This window comes from Grampus griseus (assembly GCF_964374135.1).
Source record: "Grampus griseus genome assembly, chromosome: 14".
Classification (NCBI taxonomy): Eukaryota; Metazoa; Chordata; class Mammalia; order Artiodactyla; family Delphinidae; genus Grampus; species Grampus griseus.
Window position 1 is genome coordinate 45530025 of NC_139008.1, and position 26711 is coordinate 45556735.

Here is a 26711-nt window from a genome sequence, read left to right on the forward strand (position 1 = left end):
GCTGGGAAAGCTTCTGCCGTAGAACTTTGCCAACTTGAAGCCAGTCACCTAGTGTTGAGTTATTTTAGCTGGAGGACACCTGATGTATCTTTGAGCTCTGTGTGCAAATGTTCAGTGGTAGAGCTGGGGCTTATTTGTAATGTCATTTCTGTTGTGGTGCTGGCCCCACGTTGTATAAGCACCAACACTAAGGTGTGTGGTGTGTGTGTAGGTATTAGTGTCTCTGCTGGCTCCATAGTTATTGATATTTTCTTTGTGGTTTAAATCAGCAAAGATTTGTAAAATAGGAAGAGGTTAAAATTCAAGCACAAGTGAACTTCACCGTCGATTAATATGGAAGTAGGCTGGATTGCATTTAGAATTTTAAAAAAGTTCTGTCTGCCCTTCCTGTACCATGGCCCAGCCTTCCACAGTATATCCGTTATAAAACTTGCTTTTCTGAAAGGTAGAAATTTTCCTGCTTTTCTTTTGCCCTTAATTATTTAACCTTTCTTCTAGTATTTCTGCAGTTCAGCCTCATAGTTACCCTCACTGAAGACTCTGTTTCTGGTTCACCTTCGTGTGCTGTAGGGCCTTGTGCACAGAGGTGCTGCTCATTGAATGTTTGTTGACCCAAATTGTGTGAACTCAGGTCAGTTCTAGCATCTACTTTTATGGTAATTATCTTGCCCATGTGCCATCCATCTTACTGCTGTTGATGGAATGAGAGATGTTATGTTCCATTATTAATAATTCTATTTAATTTACCTCTCGACTGTGACATTCGCATCCAGTTTTATAACCTTACTTCCAACAATCGATAAGAACAGTCTTGATTTTGAAACGGTTTCCGTGCTCGTTGCTGCTCGTTCTAGCCCATAATCGCCCTTGCCCACGTCCAGTCTTAAGTTTTTTGTTTAGATCATCTCTGACTTATCATCTCGGAGTGAGTTTGCAGACTGTCTTTCGGTGCTTTTGCTACTTCTGCAAATGGAAAAACCATGTGGGTGTAGAATTCTTTTGCTCTTGATCTTTTCCCCTTGAGAAGCTGTGAATGCCACTTTCTTATGTTCTGGAGTTCATTATTGCCACGGGGAATTCCTATTATCAGCTGAATGCTTGTTTCCTTTGTAAATATTCTCCCCTTTTATTTTGATACCTGTAGGACTAGAAAGTTTCTTTCATTAAATTTTAAAAAAATTTATTTATTTTATTTTTGGCTGCATTGGGTCTTTGTTGCTGCGCGCGGGCTTTCTCTAGTTGCAGCGAGTGGGGGCTATCCTTGCGGTGCGTGGGCTTCTCACTGCGGTTGCTTCTCTTGTTGTGGAGCACGGGGTCTAGGCGCGCAGTTCAGTAGCTGCAGTCGTTGTGGCTCGCGAGTTCTAGAGCACAGGCTCAGTAGTTGTGGCGCACGGGCTTAGTTGCTCCGCAACATGCGGGATCTTCCCGGACCAGGGCTCAAACCCGTGTTCCCTGCATTGGCAGGCGGACTCTTAACCACTGCGCCACCAGGGAAGCCCTTTCATTAAAAATTTTAACACAATTCTCCTTCCTTTGCCTTCTTACTCAGAGGGACTTTTTTGCTCGTAGATGCTGGCCTCCTTTCAGCTTGTTTCCATTGACTCTGTAGCTCCTGTCTCATCTGTTCTCTTCTCTTCCTTTGGAATACCCATTTTAACGCAAATTTTCCATTTTCTCCCTCTGTCTTTGTCATCTCTCCCTACACTGTTTTCATCTCTTCATTCTTTACATTTTGCAGGGAGGGTCCCTGGTGTTGGCTCTCTGTTGTGACTCCTGTTGCTTGTTTGTTGTCTGTGATGCTGGTCTGTGTTGGTTTACGTTGTGATGTTGTTGCTGCTTATGTTTGCGGTTACTTGAGTTTGTTGTTTGTTGTTGCTTTTACCTGGCTGGGGATTTTCTTTGGCTCCCAACACTGCCTGCCTTCTTCCTTGTTAGAATTCTTTGCCAGACACGAGCTGAAGGACTGGTCTGAGTGGACTGCCCTTTGCTAAATTCTTTGATCTTTCAGTTGTTTGTCCTAGCTGAGCTTGCCTTTCTGAAGAGGGATGGCATATTCCCATTGTGTTTTATGGGATGGCTTAAAGGAAGATTTATTCAGAATAAATGGAAACATCTGCGTGTTTCATCTTGGCAGAAACGCAGCATGACACTGCATGGGAAGCTCTGGCTCCCTCTGTCTCTCCTGTCACCTCCAGCACGTGCCAAGACACAGTGTGCAGTGGCTCTTCCTTCCATCCTGGCTGTGGGTACAACTGATGCAGAAGGAGAGCTAGCGACGGGGATGGTTGGCTTGGGATGGTGAAATAGTCTAGGCTACTTCAGAAAGGAGGTTCCTCCTGCCAGGGACTGGCCGTGGGGGAATGGAGAGGCAGTCTTTCTGTCTGACCTTGCTGTTTTTTTGCAGACAATTTACCTGTGCGTAGTTTACCGATAGAAGTTTATATCTCAGGATGTGACCCATTACCGCCAATATTTCTGAATTCCAAAGTGTTTGTTAGTTTGCATTTCTTTCTGTGTTTTCATTTGCATTTTACAATGGACGTAAGTGAGAGTGGAAGCCCCTGGCTTTAGCAGTTGCATCAGAAGCCAGATCTCTTTGTTAGAGCTTTGAACTTGCGGTGGACATTTTTAATGGACTTTTCCATTGTAGGTTTCAGCACACCTTTTCTTTCTCTAGTGAAATTGCAGGTTACCCTCTAGGATCCCTTCACCCCTCTTGCCATGATTAGTGAGTTGGGGGCAGGTCTCTGATCTTAATTCAAGAAGGTGATCAAAAACATTGGAATATATTCACATCAGAATGATTCTCTGTGATTTATTACTTATCTGCAACTTTCTTCTACTGTCTTATTGAAGAGTAGAATTTTTAGGTCATAGTAAATCTTTTAGAACAAGAGGAAGAAAAAATGAAAAGATGTTCCAGGTGGCCCACATCTAATGTAAATCAGGTAGCCCCTAAAGAGATGCATTAAACGCTTTTTTCTTTTCCCATTTTCAAGTGCAGTCCATGATTTGAAGGATTTAAAGTGCTGCTTAGTTTCCAAGGGAGGATTTGTTTTGCGTTTGAGTGTCTGCCCCGTGCTGGAGTGCTGCAACTCTGAAAACCAAGTTTAAAAAGTCCAGGTTCTTGTTCTTAATAGGTAATGTGAGAACAGAGTTGGTGAATGTGGGTGGATTTAATCCGGTGTAGGGGTGATTTTTTTTTTTTTTTTTTGGACTCCTAATATTTTCTCAAGTTCGCCTGCAAGTTTTATTTGGGAGCAGTTGCTGCCCTGCCTGTGAAGTCTTGCAGGAATCCACCATTCCACCTAGCGTGCCTACTGATGTCTTAAGCCTAAACTGGTACAATACCTAGGATTTAAGGAGTATGATCTCTGGGAATTAGGTCAACATTTTCCTTGTACAGCATTTAGAATCCATGGACTTTTTAGCTAACCAGAGGCTGGTAGACATATTCTGTCTCTCTCTCCCTCTCTCTGTCTCTCTGTGTTTTTTAAATTAAATTAAGGGTACAGTGTGTTTTGAGAGATTGTTATAATTGTTGTAGATTTCCGTTGCTTTACCCTTCTGTATTTTACTTGGGTTAATAAAGCATGAATTGATGGCGTCATTATGGCATATGAGACTGCAGATGTAGAACGTTCCCATGGGCCAGCGTTAATGGAATCAAGATGGTACAGGAGAGCTGCCACCCGGCACCGTCACAGTCCTGAGGGCTGCCATGACATTTAAAAAATGTCTGCTGATGCCAGACAACTGGTTCCTTAGATTAATTAAAGTAAAATCTAACACCGATCCGGGGTTTTGATAAGACCACAGGGCTGTTGAGGTTGGAATCGGCTAGCGTTCAACACTGTTCTCATTAAAACAACATTGGAATTACGTTTATGGTTTCTCCTAAACTTTTCTTTTTAAATAACATCTTTATTGGAGTATAATTGCTTTACAATGTTGGTTAGTTTCTGCTGTATAACAAAGTGAATCAGCTATACCTACACATATATCCCCATATCCCCTCCCTCTTGTGTCTCCCTCCCACCCTCCGTATCCTACCCCTCTAGGTGGTCACAAAGGACCGAGCTGATCTCCCTGTGCTATGCAGCTGCTTCCCACTAGCTATCTGTTTTACATTTGGTAGTGTATATATGTCCATGCCACTTTCTCACTTCGTCCCAGCTTACCCTTCGCCCTCCCCTTGTCCTCAAGTCCATTCTCTACGTCTGCATCTTTATTCCTGTCCTGCCCCTAGGTTCTTCAGAACCTTTTTTTTTTTTTTTTTTTTTTTAGATTCCATATATATGTGTTAGCATGTGGTATTTGTTTTTCTCTTTCTGACTTACTTCACTCTGTATGACAGACTCTAGGTCCATCCACCTCACTACAAATAAATCAATTTTGTTTCTTTTCATGGCTGAGTAATATTCCATTGTATATATGTGCCACAGCTTCTTTACCCATTCATCTGTCGATGGACACTTAGGTTGCTTCCATGCCCTGGCTATTGTAAGTAGTGCTGCAGTGTACATTGTGATACATGACACTTTTTGAATTATGGTTTTCTCAGGGTATATGCCCAGTAGTGGGGTTGCTGGGTCATATGGTAGTTCTCTTTTTAGTTTTTTAAGGAACCTCCATACTGTTCTCCATAGTGGCTGTATCAATTTACATTCCCACCAGCAGTGCAAGAGGGCTGCCTTTTCTCCCCACCCTCTCCAGCATTTACTGTTTGTAGATTTTTTGATGATGGCCATTCTGACTGGTGTGAGGTGATGCCTCATTGCAGTTTTGATTTGCATTTCTCCAGTGATTAGTGATGTTGAGCATCCTTTCATGTGTTTGTGGACAATCTGTTTATCTTCTTTGGAGAAATGTCTATTTAGGTCTTCTGCCCATTTTTGGATTGGGTTGTTTGGTTTTTTTGGATATTGAGCTGCATAAGCTGCTTGTATGTTTTGGAGATTAATCCTTTGTCAGTTGCTTCGTTTGCAAATATTTTCTCCCATTCTGAGGGTTGTCTTTTCCTCTTGTTTATGGTTTCCTTTGCTGTGCAAAAGCTTTGAAGTTTCATTAGGTCCCATTTGTTTATGTTTATTTCCATTTCTCTAGGAGGTGGGTCAAAAAGGATCTTGCTGTGATTTATGTCATAGAGTGTTCCGCCTACGTTTTCCTCTAAGAGTTTGATAGTATCTGGCCTTACATTTAGGTCTTTAATCCATTTTGAGTTTATTTTTGTGTATGGTGTTAGGGAGTGTTCTAATTTCATTCTTTTACATGTAGCTGTCCAATTTTCCCAGCACCACTTACTGAAGAGGCTGTCTTTTCTCCACTGTATATTCTTGCCTCCTTTATCAAAGATAAGGTGACCATGTATGCGTGGGTTTATCTCTGGGCTTTCTATCCTGTTCCATTGATCTATATTTCTGTTTTTGTGCCAGTACCATACTGTCTTGATTACCGTAGCTTTGTAGTATAGTCTGAGGTCAGGGAGCCTGATTCCTCCAACTCTGTTTTTCTTTCTCAAGATTGCTTTGGCTACTTGGGGTCTTTTGTGTTTCCATAGAAATTGTGAAATTTTTTGTTCTAGTTCTGTGAAAAATGCCACTGGTAGTTTGATAGGGATTGCATTGAATCTGTAGATTGCTTTGGGTAGTATAGTCATTTTCACCATGTTGATTCTTCCAGTCCAAGAACATGGTATATCTCTGCATCTGTTTTTATCATCTTTAATTTCTTTCATCAGTGTCTTACAGTTTTCTGCATACAGGTCTTTTATCTCCTTAGGTAGGTTTATTCTTAGGTATTTTATTCTTTTTGTTGCAGTGGTAAATGGGAGTGTTTCCTTAATTTCTCTTTCAGGTTTTTCATCATTATTGTATAGGAGTGCAAGAGATTTCTGTGCATTAATTTTATATCCTGCTACTCTACCAAATTCATTGATTAGCTCTACTAGATTTCTGGTAGCATTTTTATGATTCTCTATGTATATAGTATGTATGCTTCTCTATGTATAGTATCTGCAAACGGTGACAGTTTTACTTCTTTTCTGATTTGGATTCCTTTTATTTCTTTTTCTTCTCTGATTGCTGTGGCTAAAACTTCCAAAACTCTGTTGAATAATAGTGGTGAGAGTGGGCAACCTTGTCTCGTTCCTGATCTTAGTGAAAATGGTTTCAGTTTTTCACCGTTGAGAACGATGTTGGGTCTGGGTTTGTCATATATGGCCTTTATTATGTTAAGGTAAGTCCCCTCTATGCCTGCTTTCTGGAGGCTGAAAGTTCCTTTGGCTTCTGGACACCTGCAGATTTTCCTTCTTTTTGTTTGTTTGGTTTTTGTTTGCTTGTTTTCCCCCCAGTTTTATTGAGATACCGTTGATTCAGAAACACTGTATTAGTTTTAGGTGTACAGTTAATGATTTTGATATATGTATTATTGCAAAGTGCGCAGCACAGTAAGTTTAGCTATCATCCGTCGCCTCACTTGGGTACACATTCTTCTTGTGATGAGAGCTTTTAGGGTTTACTCTGTTAGCAGCTTCCCATTACATGACACAGTATTGTTAACTTTAGTCACCAGGCTGCACATTACATTCCTGCAACATATTTATTGTATAACTGCACACTCGCACCCTTTGACCACCATCACGCATTTCACCTCACCCCCACCCCCACCTCTGGCAACCACCAGTCTGATCTCTGCATCTGTTACTTGGGTTTGTTTAGATTTCACTTATAAGTGACATCATATAGTATTTGTCTTTCTCTTTCTGACTTATTTCACTTAGCATACTGTCCTCAAGGTCCATACGTGTTGTCGCTGATGGCAAAATTTGCTTCTTTTTATGGCCAATAGTAGTCCATTTTGTGTGTGTGTGTGTGTGTGTGTGTGTGTGCATCTATCTGTCTGTCTGTCTGTTTATGTGTCTATCTGTCTATAACGTTTTCTTTATCCCTTCATCTGCTGATGGTCATTTAGGTTGTTTCCATATCTTGGCTATTATAAATAATACTGCAGTGAATATGGGCTTCAGATGTCATTTCCTTCAGATAAATACCCAAGAGAGGAATTGTTGGATCATATGGTAGTTCTATTTTTAATTTTTTGAGGAACCTCTGTACTGTTTTCTGTAGTGGCTGCACCGATTTACATTCCCATGAACAGTGCACAAGGGTTCCCTTTTCTTCACATCTTCACCAGCACTTGTCTTATTTTATTTTTTCTTGTTTATTTTTGATAATAGCCATCCTGACAAGTTTGAGGTGATCTGATTGAGGTTTTGATTTGCATTTCCCTGATGATTAATGATGCTGAACACCTTTTCATGTAGAGTAGTCCTGCCTTATCTGCGATTTCGCTTTCTACAGGTTCAGTACCTGTGGTCAACCTCAGTCTGGAAATATTAAAGTGAAAATTCCAGATATAAACAGTTCATAAATTTTAAGTTACATGCTGTTCTGAGTAACGTGGTGAAATCTTGAGCTTTCGCTTTTGTTGCCTTTGCTTTTGGTTGTCATATCCAAAAAATCATGCCAGGACTGATGTTAAGGAGTTTATCCTCTGTGCTTTCTTCTAGGAGTTTTATGGTTTTAGGTCTTTAGAGCTTATTTTTGTGTATGATGTAAAGTACAGGTCTAGTTTTATTTTTCTGCATGTGACTGTCCAGTTTTCCCAACACCAGTTATTGAAGAGACTGTCTTTTCCCCATTTCATATTCTTGGTGCCTTTGTCATAAATTAATTAACCATATGTGTGTGGGTTTATTTCAGGGCTCTCTATTCTGTTCCATTGATCTAAGTGTGTGTTTTTATGCCAGTACTATACTGTTTTGATTGCTATAGCTTTGTGATATAGTTTGATATCAGGAAACATAATGCCTTTTTTAGCTTTGTTCTTCTTTCTCAAGATTGCTTTGGCTATTTGGTCTTCTGTGGTTCCATACAAATTTTAGGATTATTTTTTCTATTTCTATGAAAAATGCCATTGGAATTTTGATAGGAATTGCATTGCCTCTGAAGATTGCTTTGGTTGGAATGGACCTTTTAATTTTAATAATATTCTTCCATTCCACAAGCATGGGATATCTTTTTGTTTATTTATATCTTCAGTTCTTTCATCAATAGTTTTCAGTGTACAGGTCTTTCACCTCCTTGGTTAAATTTATTCTTAGTTAATTTGTCCTTTTTGATGCAAGGTAAATTGCATGGTTTTCTTACTTTCTCTTTCTGATAGTTTGTTTTTAGGGTATAGAAATGCAACTTATTTTTATATATTGATTTTGTGTCCTGAAACTTTACTGCGTTTATTTACTAGCTATAACACGTTTTCAGTGGAGTTTTTAGGGTTTTCTATATATAATACCATGTCATTTGCAGATAGAGACAGTTTTACTTCTTTCTTTCCAATTTGGATGCCTTTTATTTCTTTTTCCTTGTCTTGTTCCTGATCTTAGAGGAAAAGCTATTAGCTTTTCACTATGGAATATGATGTTAGCTGTGGGCAGATTTTCCATATTGAGGGCTTTTGGGGAAGTGGTTTCTGGGCTTTCAGTTTTGGCTGATGCATTTTTGTTTCACCATTTTAGAATTCCATCTTCAGAATGTTATATAACATACAATAAAACTCAGCCTTGGAGATTACTTGAGATTGTGTAAAATATATTTTAAATAGAATAAATTGGAATAAATTAAGTGAAATAAGTTTTAAAAGTTTCATATGGAAGTATGTTGTCTATTACCTGTATTGTTTTACTTACAAGTGTGTTTGTTATAGAAAATTTGGGAAGTGAAAAAATATAAAGAAAAAAACTACCCAGAGTTAATAATCTGTTTCTAATTTGCGATGTCTCTTTTAGGCTCAGTATCTCTCTGTTTATCTTTTCTCTCTTTCTCATATATAATTATTGCATTTATGATATATTCTGCATTTATAAGTGTATGATGTATATATTAGACACACACACACCCTGCTGTGGACTGCACTGTTTCCCTCCAAAATTCATATGTTGAAACCCTGATCCTCAGTGGGACTGTATTTAGAGATAGAGCATTTAGGAGGAAATTACGGTAAGGTTAAGTGAAGTTATAAGGATAGGATCCTAATCCAAAAGGCCTGTAGCCTTATCATTCTCTCTCCCCCATTGTGTGCACACACCCAGGAAAGGCCACGTAAGCACACAGTGAGATGGTGGCCTCCTACAGGCCAAGAGAAGAGACCTCAGAATAAATCTTACCTTGCCGACATCTTGATCTTGGACTTCCCAGCCCCTAGAACTGTGGAAAATTAATTTCTGTTGTCTGTCGCATATAGTCTCTAGTATTTTGTTGTGGCAGCCCAAGCTAACACACACAAACACACACACACACACATACACACACACACACTCGAATCAAATGTCTGTATACCCTTCATGAACATTTTAAACAGAAACTGAAGTCATTTTCTATGTAATCTAGCAGACAGTTTTAAGTTTACCTGGCAAGTAGTAGCAGATGCTCGTAAGTGTGAGCTGAATGAGCTGCAGAAGAAGCTGGCTGGAGGATAAACTGTAGCACTTACCCTTTGGGCATCCTCAGAGTGCACCCAGCAGAACAGAGGTGTCAGTGCTTTGGGGGATACAGAAAATTATGGATGTGAAATACCTGGGAGTGTAAAAAAATACCCACACCCGGGTCCATCTTTAAATGGGATGCTTATTTAAAGGACCAGTGCAGGGCTCAGGCATGGTGTTTTAGAAACTCCTTGAGTGACCTACTGGTTTAGCAGTTGAAACAAGCAGTGTATGGATATAAAGGCACTAGTCATTTTTGACTAAGATGCAGGTGATCGGGCCAGGTAACTGTGGTCATCGAGAGGAAGGGTCCCCCGTGGCTCTACGTGTTTCCCCAGGGAGGGGGAGGATGGGTAAGATTCAGGAGGGGAAAGAACTAGAAAGCTGTCCCAAGAAGCCATTATCCCTTGAGCAAAGGCTGGAGGCGGAGACAAGTGTGACGTATTTCTGTGGGTAAGAAACGAGCAAGCCAGCTTTACAAGACCGAAGTTTAAGACCAATGTCAGATTGAAGCTTTCTGGGTTACAGCGCACCACTTAAAGTGATCCTTTCACTCTGCTTTCTTACCTTGGGTTCAAGTTTGTACCGTATAAAAATGCCCTTGTAGAACCTTCTGGTGAACCCCTCCTGAGTATTTTGGGCTTCCGTTTAGGTCAAATATACCAAGGTACTTGTGTTCACAAGACCCTGCTCCACTTAAAAAGTCTAGTTAAATATTAATGTGAGGAAATTTACTCTTGCATATTTTCACACGTAATTTCTTTAATTGGTATTATGCATTTTGCCTAATTTAAATACTGACATCTGGGTGATTTGCTCAGCCAGCGGAGGACTGTTTAATCAGAAAGATGTACATAGCATCTCTCTGAACTGCCTGCCAGCAGTTAGCTGTTTAGCGTTAAATAGAGAATGATGTTTCTGCAGTGGGAGGTGTAGTGGAAATTGAACTGCCCCAAGAGCTTCTGTTCATTAAAGGGACAATATTAATTCTATTTACTGTTTAGGGGCTGACTCCCAACAATGCCAGGAAATGTCGGCTTGCTGGTACCGGGGAGGTGAGGAGGTAGTCAGGTTCTTCCCTTCCTGTTTCTGCCCCGGTGAGTCCGGGACTGTTCTCCGTCTGTTCTAAGTGTGTCTCTTTTGACCGCAGGTACTGTAATGTGGATTGTTTGAAAGTCTTGTAAAAAGCAAGGCTTTTGCATTCCTACTTCAGTTTTTATGATGTAATAGGTGCCAATCTGATATCAACTTCCTGATGCTAGCTAGGTACAGATGTTGTGGACACTTGTTAAATTATTTATGATGATTATCTTGTGGAATCCATTCATATGTAAACAACATTCCCTTATAAGCTTCTGACTTATTCTGGCCATTTTAAGCATTCTTTTGAGGTTCAGGAGCTGCTTTTGCCTGGCAGGGAACGTGTAAATAGGACTGGTGAGAGACAGTCTCCGCCCTGGAGTCAGAGCGGTAGTTTGCCTTTCACTGACCCCCCTTGCTCTCTCATTCCCTGGGCTTGATGTGTTGTCCTGGACCCACTATTTGCTTTCTGGAGGAGCAGACAGACAATACACTAATACATAATTTTGATAGACTGGAGTGCTCTGAAAACAGCAAGCCAGGTGGAGTGATGGAATGTCCCTGGGGGGGGGGGGCGGGAGGAGGGGTGTGCTTCCTCTCTAGGAGGTGAGCTTTACGTGAGCAAGGACCTTGTCCACCTTACTGGTGTCTTTGATCTTTAGAGAGCAGGCACCATGTGTGGTAAGAGCTGACTGACAAGAAGGGCCCAGCCACAAGATTTAGGGGAGACTTTCCCAGGGAAGCGGGGGCAGCATGTGCAAAGGCTCTGCAGTGGGAATGAGGAAGCCGCTGTGGCTGGAGCGTTGGGAGTCGTGTGGAGAGTAGAGGGGGTGAGGTTGGAGAGGTGGGTAGGGGCCAGACGAAGTGAGCTGCTGGTGCCACTTTATTCCAAATGCATGAGAATATTGTAGAGTTTTCTGTGTGACCTCTTGACATTCTGGAAAGAAGGCTCTGTTTGTTGCATGGAGAACAGACTGTAGGCTGGCAAGAGAGGAAGCAGAAGGACAGTTGGATGTCAGAGACCAGGCAGGAGGTAGTGGTGGCAGTGGCGGTGGAGACGGAAGGTCCTGGATGATTTTGCTGCCATGCGGGTAGACCTGCTGATGGTTGGCTGTGGGGTTAGAGGCAAGGAGAAGAACAGGGTGACTTATAGGTTGACCCACTTGATCCTTCCTTTCTTTTTTCAACCTGTGGATTGCTAATTCTGCCTTCTCACCAGAACCATCTCCTTCCTTAATCCTCATTCTGATGAAGGTTGATTCCTGGTCCTCCCTGGCCTCTCTGGGTCTGTGGTACCTGCCAGACCTTTTCAGTGTAGGTAGATTTCCAGTCCTGAACTCTCACAGGCTGTTCTTTCCCTTCCCTGTGTTTGTAGTTTAAGAAAATCTTTTACCATTCCAAGAGCATTAATAGAGCTCTCACACGAAGTCTTCTGTGTTACCAGTCAGCCCTTGCAGGGACATGGAACATGCTTCTAGCCAGCAAATGTTGTTTTTCTTCACCTCACCATGCTCTCTGGGAGCATAGCAAGAATAAAAAGTTGTTTCCTGGAGGAAAGTGAAGGGGAGATCCTTATTCCTTTTCATCACCGCTGGTTCAGGTTACATGAACAAAGGGTGGAGGAAGGTGGGATGGTGGTTGAAGCACAGCTTCATCGACTCTCTGGTAATCTTGGTGGCTGTTTCCTTCCTCTGTTAGATGGACAGGATTCTTTCTTTGTGCACGAGAATGTACGAGAAACTGTAGCTTCTGGGTGAATGCCAATGTGTGTACTTTCAGGATTTCAGAGCTAATTGGTTTGTGTTGACAATGACTATTTACCATTTGTATATTATGAAAGAAACATGCAAATTACTTGACAACACTTGCTAGTCAAATTGGTGAGCGATTTTTTTTTTTTTTTTTTTTGCGGTACGTGGGCCTCTCACGGCTGTGGCCTCTCCCGTCGCGGAGCACAGGCTCCGGACGCGCAGGCCCAGCGGCCATGGCTCATGGGCCCAGCCGCTCCGCGGCATGTGGGATCCTCCCGGACCGGGGCACGAACCCGTGTCCCCTGCATCGGCAGGCGGACTCTCAACCACTGCGCCACCAGGGAAACCCGGTGGGCGATTTTTAATGTCAACGATATCCGCTTGGTGAGCTGTCTGGAAAGTGTTACTGGGAACTGTCAGGATTTCGTTTTCCTAGCAATAAAAATCTTCTTGCAAACTCCCCCCATTTCCTTATTTCTCATTACGAGGAATACGTAAAACAGTTGAGAAGGGTGTCTTTACTTAAGGTTCATCAGTCTAAACTATTGGTTGCATGGCGTCCACCAAGCTATTCCTTCCATCCCAGTTCCGCCTCCCTTTTCCCTCTATTCCTAGTCATCCCGAGCGTCCTTGCCAGGTTCATCTTCTGAGTATCAGCCAGTTTCTGTTTTCAAAATTCTCAGTGCCTTCCCGGTTTCTGAATCAAATAATGACCATCGGCCTGGCTTTTCCAGACCAAGTTTATCGGTTAAATGAATGTCCAGTGGTCCCTTGTGTATGTGCACGTGTTTTCTGCCACCAGACCTTTGCTCAAGAGACCCCTCCCCCCACACCTGGAGCACCCTTGTCTTCTTCCTTTTTGTAGCCAGCTGAATACCTGTTCTTGACTGCGGAGAATAGGCGTTGGAGATGACATCACACATTTCAAAGAAATGAAGAGATGACAGCAGAAATACCTCCACGAACTCACTAACAGGAAGCCAATGAAGAGGGCCGTGAGCTGGCCGCTGAGGAGGGGAGGCCGGGGTGGGGTTCCTAGGCCTACACCTCAGGAGCTGAGTCAGTGAGGACTCTAGAAGCCCTCCCCACACCCTCAGATCTGGGGAGGAACACGATGATTTTCCTCTTCTTATGGAGGAATCATAGAAATGGCGGCAACTGGGATGAAGTGGAAAGCAGAGCTGAGTCTCTGAGACCAGGGAACCTGAGAGCCAGTGTTCCCACTGCAGTGGGCTCTCCTTGCAGGCAGGAGGAAGGCGCCCAGTGGAGGATATTTAATGACCTTTGTTAAGAGAGGCCAGAGCCCAGGAATTCGAACAAAGCCTTTACCGTGCCTCAGTTGAGACCTCCTGGCCCTGTCACTCAATCTGGCTAGAGAACGGTGGGTAGAACACAGACCCACTCAGTCTTCAAACTAGAAAGATCACAGATGGGGCAACAGTAGGAAAAGAGTCAAGGAGTTGCCTATCCTGTGTTGGAGCAGCAGAATTTCCGGAGAGATACACCTGAGCACACACAGATGAAGAAAAAGAGTAAGGCGGTTACATAAACATAGGTGCGATGGATGGATGGATAGATGGATGGATGGATAGGCAAAGAGAAAGAAAAAAAGGGGATATAGCATGTAAAAGAGAAAACATCCGGAGCTAGATGAAAACATACCTCAAGGCATAGAAGGGAAGTCCTTACAGTTGTTTCATTCTGTGGAACAAGTTAATGAAAAGTGTGAATTCAGTAAACACAGCAAGATGATTAAAGGAGAATGAGATGCAAAAAGAGAGATTGCAGATCTACAGAAAGACTGAGGTCCCAAACAACAACCACTGCAGGACCAATAAATAAAATTAGAAATACCAAAGGAAAGAATAGATGCCACTGAAATCAAATTACTAAAAATTAAAGGCTTGATAGTCTCAGTGAACACAAGTGAAGTGATCATGACATTAAAGCAATCAGAAGTTAAAAGATGAAAAGACAATGTACTGTAAGGATAATTGGCATCCCTGAAGTAGACAGTCAGCATATGAAACCGAAAATGGAATATAAAACAAGGTAACTTTCAGGAAATGAAAAAGAAACAAACAAAAGAACTGAGTCTGCAGATTAGAAGAATGTATCGTGTTACTGGAAAATTCAGAGAACAGAATGTTTAACACCAATACCTATCCTAATTAAGCTATTGAATTTCAAAGGTGAAGGAAAAAATCTTCAGACATCCAGGCAGAAAACCGAATTCTCTGCCATAGACCAAAAGTCAGACTGGCTTCATATTTCCTTAGTGCAGCATTTAATTTCTGAAGAGAGTGGAGCCAACTACCTCCTCCACATTCTGAGTGAGAGAGGAGGTATGAACACGACCCAGAGTGACACAGCTTCGGTGTCATTCAGGTGCAAGGGCAGAACGTGGATATTCTCAGACATCTATAAGCTTGGGGAATGGTACTTAAAACCAAAACACATAGGAAAAAATGCAGACACAGTGCTGTCAACCTCTAAATGTGTTTTGGAACGTCTTAACTTAGAAGCATATTTTAGGAAGTGTCTGTTGTACTGAAGAAACATTTGGTTGAAATTCAACAAATACTTCAGTTGCTTTTCTCCTTCTGTTAAATTCAAATGAAGTCACATACAATTTTTTTTTAATTAAAAAGCATTTATGCTAGAGGAAGGATAATTTCATTTTTTATGAAAGTCCTCCTGTCTGCCTGACCCCCTCCCTCCTCCTCATACCCGCACTGGGCAGGTGCTCTAAGCCCTGGCTGTGGTGACCCCTCCTCTTCTGATCAGTGCTGTTGGCCTCGGGTTTGCAGAAGTTAAGTGCTCTTTCTGCTGTGAGGCAACTCCATACAACGCTCCTAGTTAGGGAAGCACATGATTCTTCAAAGACTGAGTTTCCACCAGAAAAATTCTGACAACTTAGAATCACTTACGACTTCCAGTGCCGAATAATCAGCACTTCTTGAGTGACTGCTCTGTGCCTGGTGGAACCATATTCCCCCCACGTACTCCGTGTGAGGAAGCACAGTTTCTGCCCTTTGAGAACCCTTAGTTCAGGTAGGCCAGACACATCGCCAAAATTTTCCCAGTATTTCCCAAGCAAGATCTGGCTCTCAGGAAGGCTTCTTGAAAGGGAAACATAGGCTTCTTATTGACAAGTTTTTGTCTTGATTTTCACCTCTTTATTCAGGAAGGTTGTTGCATTTTGACAGACACAGTGCTGGATATTTGTTCGTTTTTTAAATTAATTAATTATTTTGGGCTGCGTTGGGTCTTCACTGCTGCACGCAGGCTTCTCTGTAGTTGCCGCGAGCGGGGGCTACTCTTTGTTGCGGTGCCCAGGCTTCTCATTGCGGTGGCTTCTCATGTTGCAGAGCATGGGCTCTAGTCACGTGGGCTTCAGTAGTTGTGGTGTGCGGGCTCAGTAGTTGTGGCTTCCAGACTCTAGAGCACAGGCTCAGTAGTTGTGGTGCACGGGCTTAGTTGCTCCATGGCATGTGGGATCTTCCCGGACCAGGGCTCGAACCCGTGTCCCCTGCACTGGCAGGCGGATTCTTAACCACTGCACCACCACGGAAGTCCCCAGTGCTGGATTTTAAGGATGTGATATTGTGAGGAAAAGAGGGAGGATTCCTGCTGAGTCTAATGAAGGGGTATGGGGGTTATATGGGACACGCCCAATGAGCCAGGCCCTTGTGGCTTCTCCCTTTGATCTGGGCAGTCCTGCCGGCCACTCACCTGAACTGCCGGCAAGTACCAGAGGATTTGCTGCCACCATCTCAGCCCTTGACACAGGTTTTAGATTTAGGGGTTGAAAAAAACTTATTGAACATATTTTTGGAAATGTGATGAACATAATGTTTGAGTGGATACTGTCTTTTTATACTTTTTGTCAGGCGGTAGTTTCCTTTTTATACAAATATTGGTTGCCAGAAGCTTTGTTTGAATACAAAATATGTGCAGCTGTACATATTTGACCACTTTCTTTTTTTGGGACCCCGTGTGCCTGGAGTTGGGAAAGGGATCCCCAGCTCTGTTCTGTTAAGTATTCCATCTTATCAAAGAGGTATTTCATCATTTATGTATGACAGTAGGTGCCACTCAATAAATATTTTATAAGTGATAGATATTTTTGTCTGAAATTACTTTTTCACTCGAACAATGATTTAAACTCCCGTTTTTAGTTTTATGAGGTGACACTTTTATAATATCATATAGTGAATGCAGCTTGAATGTCATAGAGCTTTAGGGCGGCATTAATCATAAATTCATATGCCCCCATTCCCAATCCTGAGAGACTTTTTCTTAATCCAGATTTTACCCATTCTGTGTATGGAAGTGTGTGTGTGTGTGTGTGTGTGGTGAGAGTTTGTGTGTGTTGGGGATGGGTGGGGACAAGTAATGCTTTTGACCTAATGGCTCTGAAGTTATGAATTTCAAATGATTTTCTAAGTCTAGGAGATTTATTTTAAGGAAGGAAGAAAAAGTGCTTTTCAATGGGTTTAAAAAAAAAAAAAGAATATCAAACTAAACTGGGATGTAGTCCAAAACAGTTTCTCTAGTTTGAGTGGGAGCTTTTAGAGTTTAAAATACTGCCTCCCCCCGCCCCCTTTTGGTTTATTGTCCACTTTTATGCAGAAAGAAAATACATATGTCTCTGGACTTAGGAGAAACAGTCCCTCTCCTTTTCACATGGATCTGGAAACCTGGAGCAGTCCATGGCCAGGAGCCACCTACCGTGTGTGCAGCGCGGTCACAGTTCAGAGCTAGCAGGCCTTGTTTCATGAGATGGGGCTGTATGATTAAATTCTCCAGTGTAATATATATCTTTAAAAAGAAAAATCACAGACTTTCCACTTCTGTTTGAGCTCTATGGGCAAGAGGAAAAGCACGAATTCTACCGATGTCGGAGAGGCAGGAGTCGGGGTTCGTTTATTTAGAGCGCTCATTGTAGCCAGGATTTGCAAGGGCCTCGGTGCGGCGTATCAGGATGAACGAGGTCTCCGGCCTCCAAGCCTGAGGTTCTGGGCCCCGGAGAGGAAGCCCGTCTGATAAGAGAAGTAATTGAAGAACAGTGCCACGCTTCATTTCCTTTTCTTGAAGTTAAGTTATGCATTGGTCATTTTCTCTGCGTATCTATTTAATGGTTGTTAAATTAAATTGCTTTCCCTCAAGTGGTGATTTTTATTTATTTATTTTTTAAACCATCTTTTTTCCTTGCTCCGCTCCATTGCCCTCTGGCCCGACTCCAACTCCGCGTGTGTGCGGTGGAGGCCCCAGTGTCTGCAGAGGTGAAGGCTGGGGACTTCTCTCTCTCCCCCAGCCCTTTCCCAGAACCTCCCAGGGTCCCCTTGTCTGCCAGGTTGTGAGGTTCTGAATTCTTCAGCTAGAGAATGTAGACTGTTTTAACATTTAGATGATACAGAATCCATTTATTTGATCCAGGAATATGAAGAGTTCCACTTTTGTTTCGGGCAGCTCTGGGCTTTGGAGTCCAGAGCTGTGCTGTGCTCAGTGTGTCCCGTCGCAGGAGTGGGTGAGGAAGAGGCTCGCTCGGAGCATCCCTGACCTGGAGCCCCCGTTGGCAGCACGGGGCTGTCTCCTCTGCTGCTTCCGTCAGCCTGTGGTCACAGAGCACAGTGTCCTGCTCTTGGATGGGCCCCAGTCTCCACTCAGCACAGCCCAACCTCAAGGCTGGAGTTTTCACCTTCACTCTTCTGGGGTTTGCCTGTTTTCCACCTGGGAATTGCCTCAAAGCCTGGTTTTTGAGGGGTTTTTTTGCCTTAGGGCAGATGGGCCTGATGGTGAAGGGCCTCTCAGTCTCTTCCTTGCGAGATTGCTCTTGACCTTCCTTCCTGCATCTCTCTGAACTCGGAGTATCTACCCACTCATTCATTCACTTGACAGATATTAATTGAGGAGCTCCTCTGTGCCAGGCACGAAATAAGGCACCGGGTGACATTCTAGTCAGGAGACAAGTGATAAACTTGTATACAACGTGTCATAGAGTGATAATTGCTAAGAGAGAAACAAATCAGGACAAGAGAGGTTGGTGGCTGCTCTCTTGTGTGGGGTGATGGGGAGGGTGGCTTCTGCGCAGAGGAAATGAGGGCCGAGTTATGTATGAATTGAAGGCAGTTCTTCTCAACTGGGGCACACTTTGTTCCCCAGGGGACACTTGTCGGTGTCTGGAGGCATCTTTGGTTGTCACAACCTTGGAGGAGGGATGTGTGTTACTGGTATCTGGTGGGTAGAGGCCAGGGATGCTCTAAATGTCCTCCAGTGCCCAGGGCAGCCCCCCCACAGTGGAGAATCATCTGCTCCAAAATGTTAGCGGTGCCAAGGTTGGGAAGTCCCGCTCTAGGGGAAGAGAAGGAGTAGACAGGAACAGAGGAAACAGCAATGACCAAAGCCCTGAGGTGAGGGCCGGCTGGCAAGTTTGAGGAACAGCAAGGAGCTGGGGTTCCGGGAGAGGAGTGGGTGGGGGGCAAGCGGCAGGAGGTCAGCAAGGGGTGAGGTCACTTGGAGCTTTGTAGACCCTTGCAGAGACTTTGGGTTTTACTCAGACAAGAGGAGGCCGTGTAATTGACCCGAGAAAAGGAGTGGCCTGCCCTGCCGTCCGTCTGGCTGCCGGGGAGAGCGTGGGCTCTGGCTGAGGCACGAGTGGGTGTGGCCAGGGTTACTGAGGCCATCCCAGTGAGGGTGATGGTACTTGGGGCCAGGCAGCAATGTGGTGCCGTGGTTTGTCGTCAGATTGGGGGCCTATTTTGAAGGTGGAGTCAACACCGAGTGCCTTAGGGTTTAGAGAAAGGAGCAAAGGACAGCCTGATGTTTGATCCAGGCAACTGTAAGGAAGATTGGTGTTTACCGAGAAGGGCTAGTGTGCAGGTTTGGGAGGCAAGGGGGCATCAGGGCTGGTCTTTCAGGGTGTTAAGTTTGAGCCGCCTGCTTGGTAGCCCCACAGGTATACCGAGGCAGGCAGGTTTCTATACACGAGGATGGAGTTTTAAGGGAGAGATCTGCCTGGAGATTTGAGAGTTGTCAGCATACAGTCAAGCCCTCCGTATCTGCGGGTTCCACATCCACAGATCCAACCGACCACCGGTCACAAATATTCAGAGACAAAAAAATTTCAGATAGTTCTCAAAAGCAAAACTTGAATTTGCCATGCTCCAGCAAATATTTACATAGCATTTTCACTATGTTTGCAACTATTTACATAGCATTTATGTTGTATTAGGTATTATAAGTAATCTAGAGATGATTGAAAATATAGGGGAGGATGTGCGTAGGATATATGCAAATGATGTCCTTTTATATAAGGGACTTGAGCATCCTTGGATTTTGGTATCCTCAGGGGTCCTGGAACCAATCCCCCATGGATACCCAGGGACAACTGTGTAGATTGCAGGTAAAGTCAGGAGTCAGGATGAGATCATCAAGGGAGTGACTGTAGACACTAGAGTCCCTGGGATGAAAGACTCCATGGAAGTGGGTTCAAGAGAGAGCCGGAGAGGGGGAAACTAGAGGACCGCAAGTAGGAAACTCTTTGGAGGTGGTTTTCTCTAAAGGGGCACAGAGAAATTGGTGGCAGCTGGAGGGAGATGTAGGACCAAGGGAGGTGGTGGTGGTGGTGGTTGATGGGAGCTCTGTAGCAGATTTGTGTGTAGGTGGGAATGATCAGTGGATAGAAGGTGATGCAGGGCACAGCGGGTCAGTTATCTCTGGTGCACAGTAGTGAATGCACAGGAAAGGGTTGCTTTCAGGTCCATGTGCAGTTTGACCCTAGTAACTGGAAAGAAGAACCAACAAGTCAGGAGACTTCTAGGTATTAAGTGAAATAAAGGTTCTGAAGAGGGAGAAAGATTGCTTTCTGGTTTAGTGGTCCTAGAACCTTTCCTAAAGAAGGCAGGGTTTGAGCTTAGCTTCATATATATGTGTGTGTGCGTGTGTGTATTCATATATACACATATACATATGTATATATATGAATCTGTATCAGGCAATAAATTTATTTCATTTTATGAGCTTTTTGTATGTTCCAAGCTGGCTTTGCCCACCATATGCCACGATTTCAACATGAAGCTTACAATCCATTTTTCTTGCAGTTTTCTTGGTGGGAAATAAAACATTGTTCATTTTCGCACTCTAAAGAGAACCTAATACGAAGTTTTCTTTCCTCAAAGTAACCTTTTCCTTTTCTTTCCCTCGTAATTTCAGGAACAAACCCTGGCCCTGAGGAAAGAAGGAATTGGGGTCGTTCTGGATTCCGAGCTGCCCCATTTAATTGGCATTGATGACGACCTTCTGAGCACTGGCATCATCTTATATCATTTGAAGGTAGAAACTGCTTTCCTGGAACATTCTCATCTTGGTTGCAGCTTTCCCTGTGGACACTCGCAAGGTTTAGTGCGATACTCCGTGTCCACAAACGCAGCTACGACCCTGAAGAATATACAACAAATCCTTGAGTCCTTTGGGGATTCTCAGAAGTTCATTGGGATTCGGTGGTATTAGAAATTTCTGTTTTATGTAGTCCTAAAGCTAAATGAAGATTCGTTCACTTTGCCCTCTAATTTGTAGACTCAGCAAGAGGGAGGTAGGGAACAAAAAGGCAGACAGACTGAGGAAGAAAAGTTACCAGCACCCGAACTGGGATTTGTTGTATATACAGTTTCCTGGTCCCTTGTGTTAATTATAAAGTTGTGTCTCTTGCCTACATCGTTGGGCCTGGTCCCGAGCAGGGTATCCCTGTCAAGAGAGCAGAATTTCCACATCAGTATCAGTGGTGGCCTCTGTAACCTTGACCTTAGTATCTTCTGTCTGATCCATGACTTCAAATGAGAATGGTGTTACGCTTGTGCTTTGAGGGCTCCCCTAAACCATATATATATATATATATATATATATATATTTATTTATTTATTTATTTATTTATTTATTTTTCCTTTTGTATCTGGTTTATTTCACTTAGCATAATGTTTAGCCATGCTGTAACATGTATCAGTACTTCATTCCTTTTTATGGTTGGATAATATTCCAGTGTATGTACCACACTTTATTTGTCCATGGATGAATATTTGGGTTGTTTCCACTTTTTGGGTATTATGAATAATGCTGCTATACACATCAGCACACAAGTATCTGTTTGAATGCTTGTTTTGAATTCCTTTAGATATATCCTAAGCCATATCTTTAGGTACAAAGAAACCCCTGGCCACTAGAGGAGAGACTTGTCAGAAGGGATTGGGAACATCAGTGAGATTGCTGTCACAGGCAGGTTATTGATGGCAAAACAGGAGCCCAACCCTTGTCGAGCCCTGAGCCTCAGGAGTCCTGGCCTTTTACGGACACCACGGGCTGTTGTTACAGAGCCTCAGTGAACTCCAGTCGCACTGAGGCTGTGGCCTGCCCGGGACAGAGCTCGCCCACCCGTCACCAGTTTGCTTGGGCTTCAATGGAAGAGGAAGAAACAGATCATTCCTCATGTTCTTATTAATAAATTTTGCTTGACTTTTCTCCCTAGGAAGGTCAGACATATGTTGGTAGAGAAGATGCTTCAACAGAACAAGATATTGGTGAGGATCATTGTCCATTTCCTCTTCGCAATGATTTTTTTTTTTTTTTTTGGCTGTGTTGGGCCTTCGTTGCTGTGTGCGGGCTTCCTCTAGTTGCGGCGAGCGGGGGCTACTTTTTGTTGTGGTGCGCGGGCTCAGTAGTTGTGGCTTGTGGGCTCTAGAGCGCAGCCTCAGTAATTGTGGTGCACGGGCTTAGTTGCTCTGCGACATGTGGGGTCTTCCAGGCCCAGGGCTCTTACCCGTGTCCCCTGCATTGGCAGGCGGAGTCTTAACAACTGCACCACCAGGGAAGTCCTCCAATGACTTTTTAAAAATCATTTAATAAATTTCTTTGGAATGACTGACATTGAAGTAATTATAAAAAAGAAAACGTTTCAAATACAATATTGATCAGTATGTGTATTTCTGTAATTTTGAACTCAGGTCAAATGACTAACACAGAACAGTTAGTTAGTGAATAAAATGGGACTGTGAATCCTTTCCCCCACCCTGCATGCCTTCTATCCTCAGTCACGCCTTTCAAGGGTGCTGTTAGTTAAATCACTTTACTCTTGTCACAGTGGAAATATGCTAACAGGTACAGATAAAAGATATAAGACCCTTTGATGGGAAATCCTACCCAGTCGACACTTACCTGTGCAAGGATGAGGACAGAAAGTAGGACACACACGTACACAGCATCCACACACACACAGACTTCTGGCTTTCCCCAAAGTCTTTGTGAGGTACCCAGGTGAGGTCTTGCTAGGCTTTATATTGTAGCATAACTTAGGGAATGCATGTGGCGGTGGTAGAGTGCGTGTGCATGTGTGCATGTGTGTGTGGCAAGGTGGGGATTGTCAGGGGAAGAATTATATCTTCTCAGCTGCTTTTAGAATTGCTGGCGATGAGCTTGCTTTCATGCCAAGTGTAAGCTATTAATCAGGCCAAAGCTCCCATTTCCTATGTGTATTTACTATTTATAGTGAATCTGGGAGAGCCGGAAACCAGTTCCTGGAAGTCCTTGGATTCAGCTGATTTTGGGTGAAACTAGGTGTCAGGCCTCTTCCTCTCACCATTAAACTATCAATACGTGTGACCTTTGGGTTTGTTATAAATGCGGTAAGGGCTAAGAACACATGTTTCCTGTGAACAGAAAAGTCCAGTAGTGCAGTTCTGAGGGGAGTAGTGGGAGCCGTTGGCTTGTGCTTCCGAGAAGCTGGCCAAGAACTGGGCCTGAAATCACGTAGGTTTGTGTGACAGGCATTCATGTCCATGCCTGGCCACTCGTCACACACGAGCAGCTCAGGGTGGTCGGATGGGAGTCGGTAGCCCTGAGCAGCCACGTGCTCTGAGAGATCTGTGGAGGTCAGGTTCTCTCAGAATCGGCACAGGCTGTGGCTGGGTCATCTCAGGACTTCTGCAGACTTCCTCGGGCCTCCCAGGATCCATGCCCTGCCATGTTCACCTTTTACCTTTGGTACGTGCTCCTGGAACGCAGTGGCGGTAAGTGTGGAGGTCACAGGAAATCCTTGAACCACGGGGCCCTTTTTGTCTCTTCCATTTTACTGTGACCTTTGGGTAACTGGAGGAGGAAGGTTATTTAGACTGAAGCAGGAGTGACTCAGTGGTATTCAGTTAAGACAAGTTACTCAACTGTTTTCTCCCCGAAGATGAAATAAAGGAACGTGCCAGAACTTACTCCCTTATACAGGGGATGTCCAGACCCACCGAGTAGCACTCAGGGGATGGGTCTGTCACTTGATGCCAGGAACTGCTGAAGTTCAGTTTTCTCACTACACATAAATGTTCACCTCACAGTTTTGTATGGAAAAGAAAGAATATGAGAAAATAAATGAAGGTTGGGAATCATTGCACTAGATACCAAAGGAAATCTTTTCTTCCTCTGTTTTCCCATCTTAGTTCTTCACGGCCTCGACTTGGAGAGTGAGCATTGCATCTTTGAAAATGTCGGGGGGACGGTGACACTGATTCCCCTGAGCGGGTCCCAGTGCTCTGTGAACGGTGTTCAGATCATGGAGGCCACGCATCTCAATCAAGGTATTGGCTTTTGGTTCTGAGTTCTTTGTATGTGTTGTTTCTAGAAAACAGGTTGGTTAGGTAATGGGGGAACACGTGCATCTTAGAATTAATTACACTTTAGGTGTAAGAAGGATGAAGACTGTTTGCTTCATTAGGCTGTTTTCTCTTTTGCTGGAGAACTTCTTTTTCTTTTTTTTAATTAATTAATTAATTTTTTATTTTTGGCTGCATTGGGTCTCTGTTGCTGTGCGCGGGCTTCTCTCTAGTTGCGGCGAGCGGGGGCTACTCTTCGTTGCGATGCGCGGGCTTCTTATTGCGGTGGCTTCTCTTGTTACGGAGCACGGGCTCTAGGTGCACGGGCTTCAGTGGTTGTGGCTGGCGGGCTCTAGAGCGCAGGCTCAGTAGTTGTGGTGCACGAGCTTAGTTGCTCTGTGGCATGTGGGATCTTCCTGGACCAGGGCTCAAACTGTTGACCCCTGCATTAGCAGGCGGCTTCTTCTTTTTTTTTTTTTTTCTTTTTCGGTACGCGGGCCTCTCACTGTTGTGGCCTCTCGCGTTGCGGAGCACGGGCTCCGGACGCACAGGCTCAGAGGCCATGGCTCACGGGCCTAGGCGCTCCGCGGCATGCGGGATCTTCCTGGACCGGGGCACAAACCCGTGTCCCCTGTATCGGCAGGTGGACTCTCAACCACTGCGCCACCAGGGAAGCCCCGGCAGGTGGATTCTTAACCACTGCACCACCAGGGAAGCCCTGGAGAACTTCTTTATAAAATGCCTGTTGTCTTGTTGAATTAAACATCTATATATTGACTTAAAAGTTGCTGCTGTTATGGAAATAAGACTTTAAAGGAATTTGTGAAGTTCAAAATGTGCTCTTCAAACGCAAAACCTTAACACAGTAGCTTCTTTTAATAATTTTATTACTTTGTTTACATTCTTTTTATGAATAGTTATAGTTATACAGACAGGATCTGGTATCATGTCTTTTTTTCTTTTGAAATAATTTCAGTATTATGGAATATTTGCAAGAACTTAAAACAATTTATTTATTTATTTATTTATGGCTGTATTGGGTCTTTGTTGATGCCGGCGTGGGCTTTCTCTACTCTTCGTCGTGGTGTGTGGGCTTCTCATTGCGGTGGCTTCTCTTGTTGTGGACCACGGGCCTTAGAGTGCATGGGCTCCAGTAGTTGTGGCACGCAGGCCCAGTAGTTGTGGCTTGTGGGTTCTAGAGCATGGGTTCAGTAGTTGTGGCGCATGGGCTTAGTTGCTCCATGGCATGTGGGATCTACCTGGACCAGGGCTTGAACCCGTGTCCCTTGCATTGGCAGGCAGATTCTTAACCACTGAGCCATGGGAAGCCCAAGAACTTCTTTTTTTCTTTTTTCTTTTTTTTATACAGCAGGTTCTTACTAGTCATCTATTTTATACATATTAGTATATATATTGTCAATCCCAATCTGCCAGTTCATCCCACCACCACCACCCTCCCCCCTACTTTCCCCCCTTGGTGTCCATACGTTTGTTCTCTACATCTGTGTCTCTATTTCTCCCTTGCAAACCACTTCATCTGTACCATTTTTCTAGATTCCACATATATGCGTTAGTATATTGTATTTGTTTTTCTCTTTCTGACTTACTTCACTCTGTATGACAGTCTCTAGGTGCATCCACGTGTCTACAAATGACCCAATTTTGTTCCTTTTTATGGCTGAGTAATATTCCATAGTATATAGGTACCACATCTTCTTTATCCATTCATCTGTTGATGGACATTTAGGTTGCTTCCATGACCTGGCTATTGTAAATAGTGCTGCAATGAACATTGGGGGCATGTGTTTTTTTTTTTTTTTTAACATCTTTATTGGAGTATAATTGCTTTACATTGTTGTGTTAGTTTCTGCTGTACAAAAAACAAAGTGAATCAGCTATATGCATACATATATCCTCATATACCCTGCCTCTTGCGTCTCCCTCCTACCCTCCCTGTCCCACCCCTCTAGGTCGTCACAAAGCATTGAGCTGATCTCCCTGTGCTATGTGGCTGCTTCCCACTAGCTATCTGTTTTACCTTTGGTAGTGTATATATGTCTATGCCACTTTGTCACTTTATCCCAGCTTACCTTTCCCCCTCCCCATATCCTCAAGTCCATTCTCTAGTAGGTCTATGTCTTTATTTCCGTCTTGCCTCTAGTTTCTTCATAACCATTTTTTTTTTTGTAGACTCCATATATATGTGTTAGCATACGGTATTTGTTTTTCTCTTTCTGACTTACTTTACTCTGTATGACAGACTCTAAGTCCATCCACCTCACTACAAATTACTCAGTTTCATTTCATTTTATGGCTGAGTAATATCCCATTGTATATATGTGCCACATCTTCTTTATCCATTCATCTGTCGATGGACACTTAGGTTGCTTCCATGTCCTGGCTATTGTAAATAGAGCTGCAATACACATTGTGGTTCATGTCTCTTTTTGTATTGTGGTCTTCTCAGAGTATATGCCCAGTAGTGGGATTGCTGGGTCATATGGTAGTTCTCTTTTTAGTTTTCTAAGGAACCTCCATAGTGTTCTCCATAGTGGTTGTATCAATTTACATTCCCAGCAACAGTGCAAGAGGGTTCCCCTTTCTCCACACCCTCTCCAGCATTTATTGTTTGTAGATTTTTTGATGATGGCCATTCTGACTGGTATGAGGTGATACCTCATTGTAGTTTTGATTTGCATTTGTCTA

At 43.5% G+C, this 26711-nt stretch overlaps 1 protein-coding gene across 3 annotated transcripts in view; it reads left to right on the plus strand.

Moving 5' to 3' along the window:
• KIF16B (kinesin family member 16B) overlaps nucleotides 1–26711 on the plus strand; it is a 280303-nt gene that overhangs the window by 111439 nt on the left and 142153 nt on the right. For all 3 annotated transcript variants that reach the window (XM_082670031.1, XM_082670032.1, XM_082670033.1), the window contains exons 13-15: nucleotides 20593–20712; nucleotides 21899–21950; nucleotides 23853–23990. In XM_082670031.1, coding sequence (XP_082526157.1) covers nucleotides 20593–20712; nucleotides 21899–21950; nucleotides 23853–23990 — 310 coding nt within the window. The remainder of the gene's footprint in view (nucleotides 1–20592; nucleotides 20713–21898; nucleotides 21951–23852; nucleotides 23991–26711) is intronic.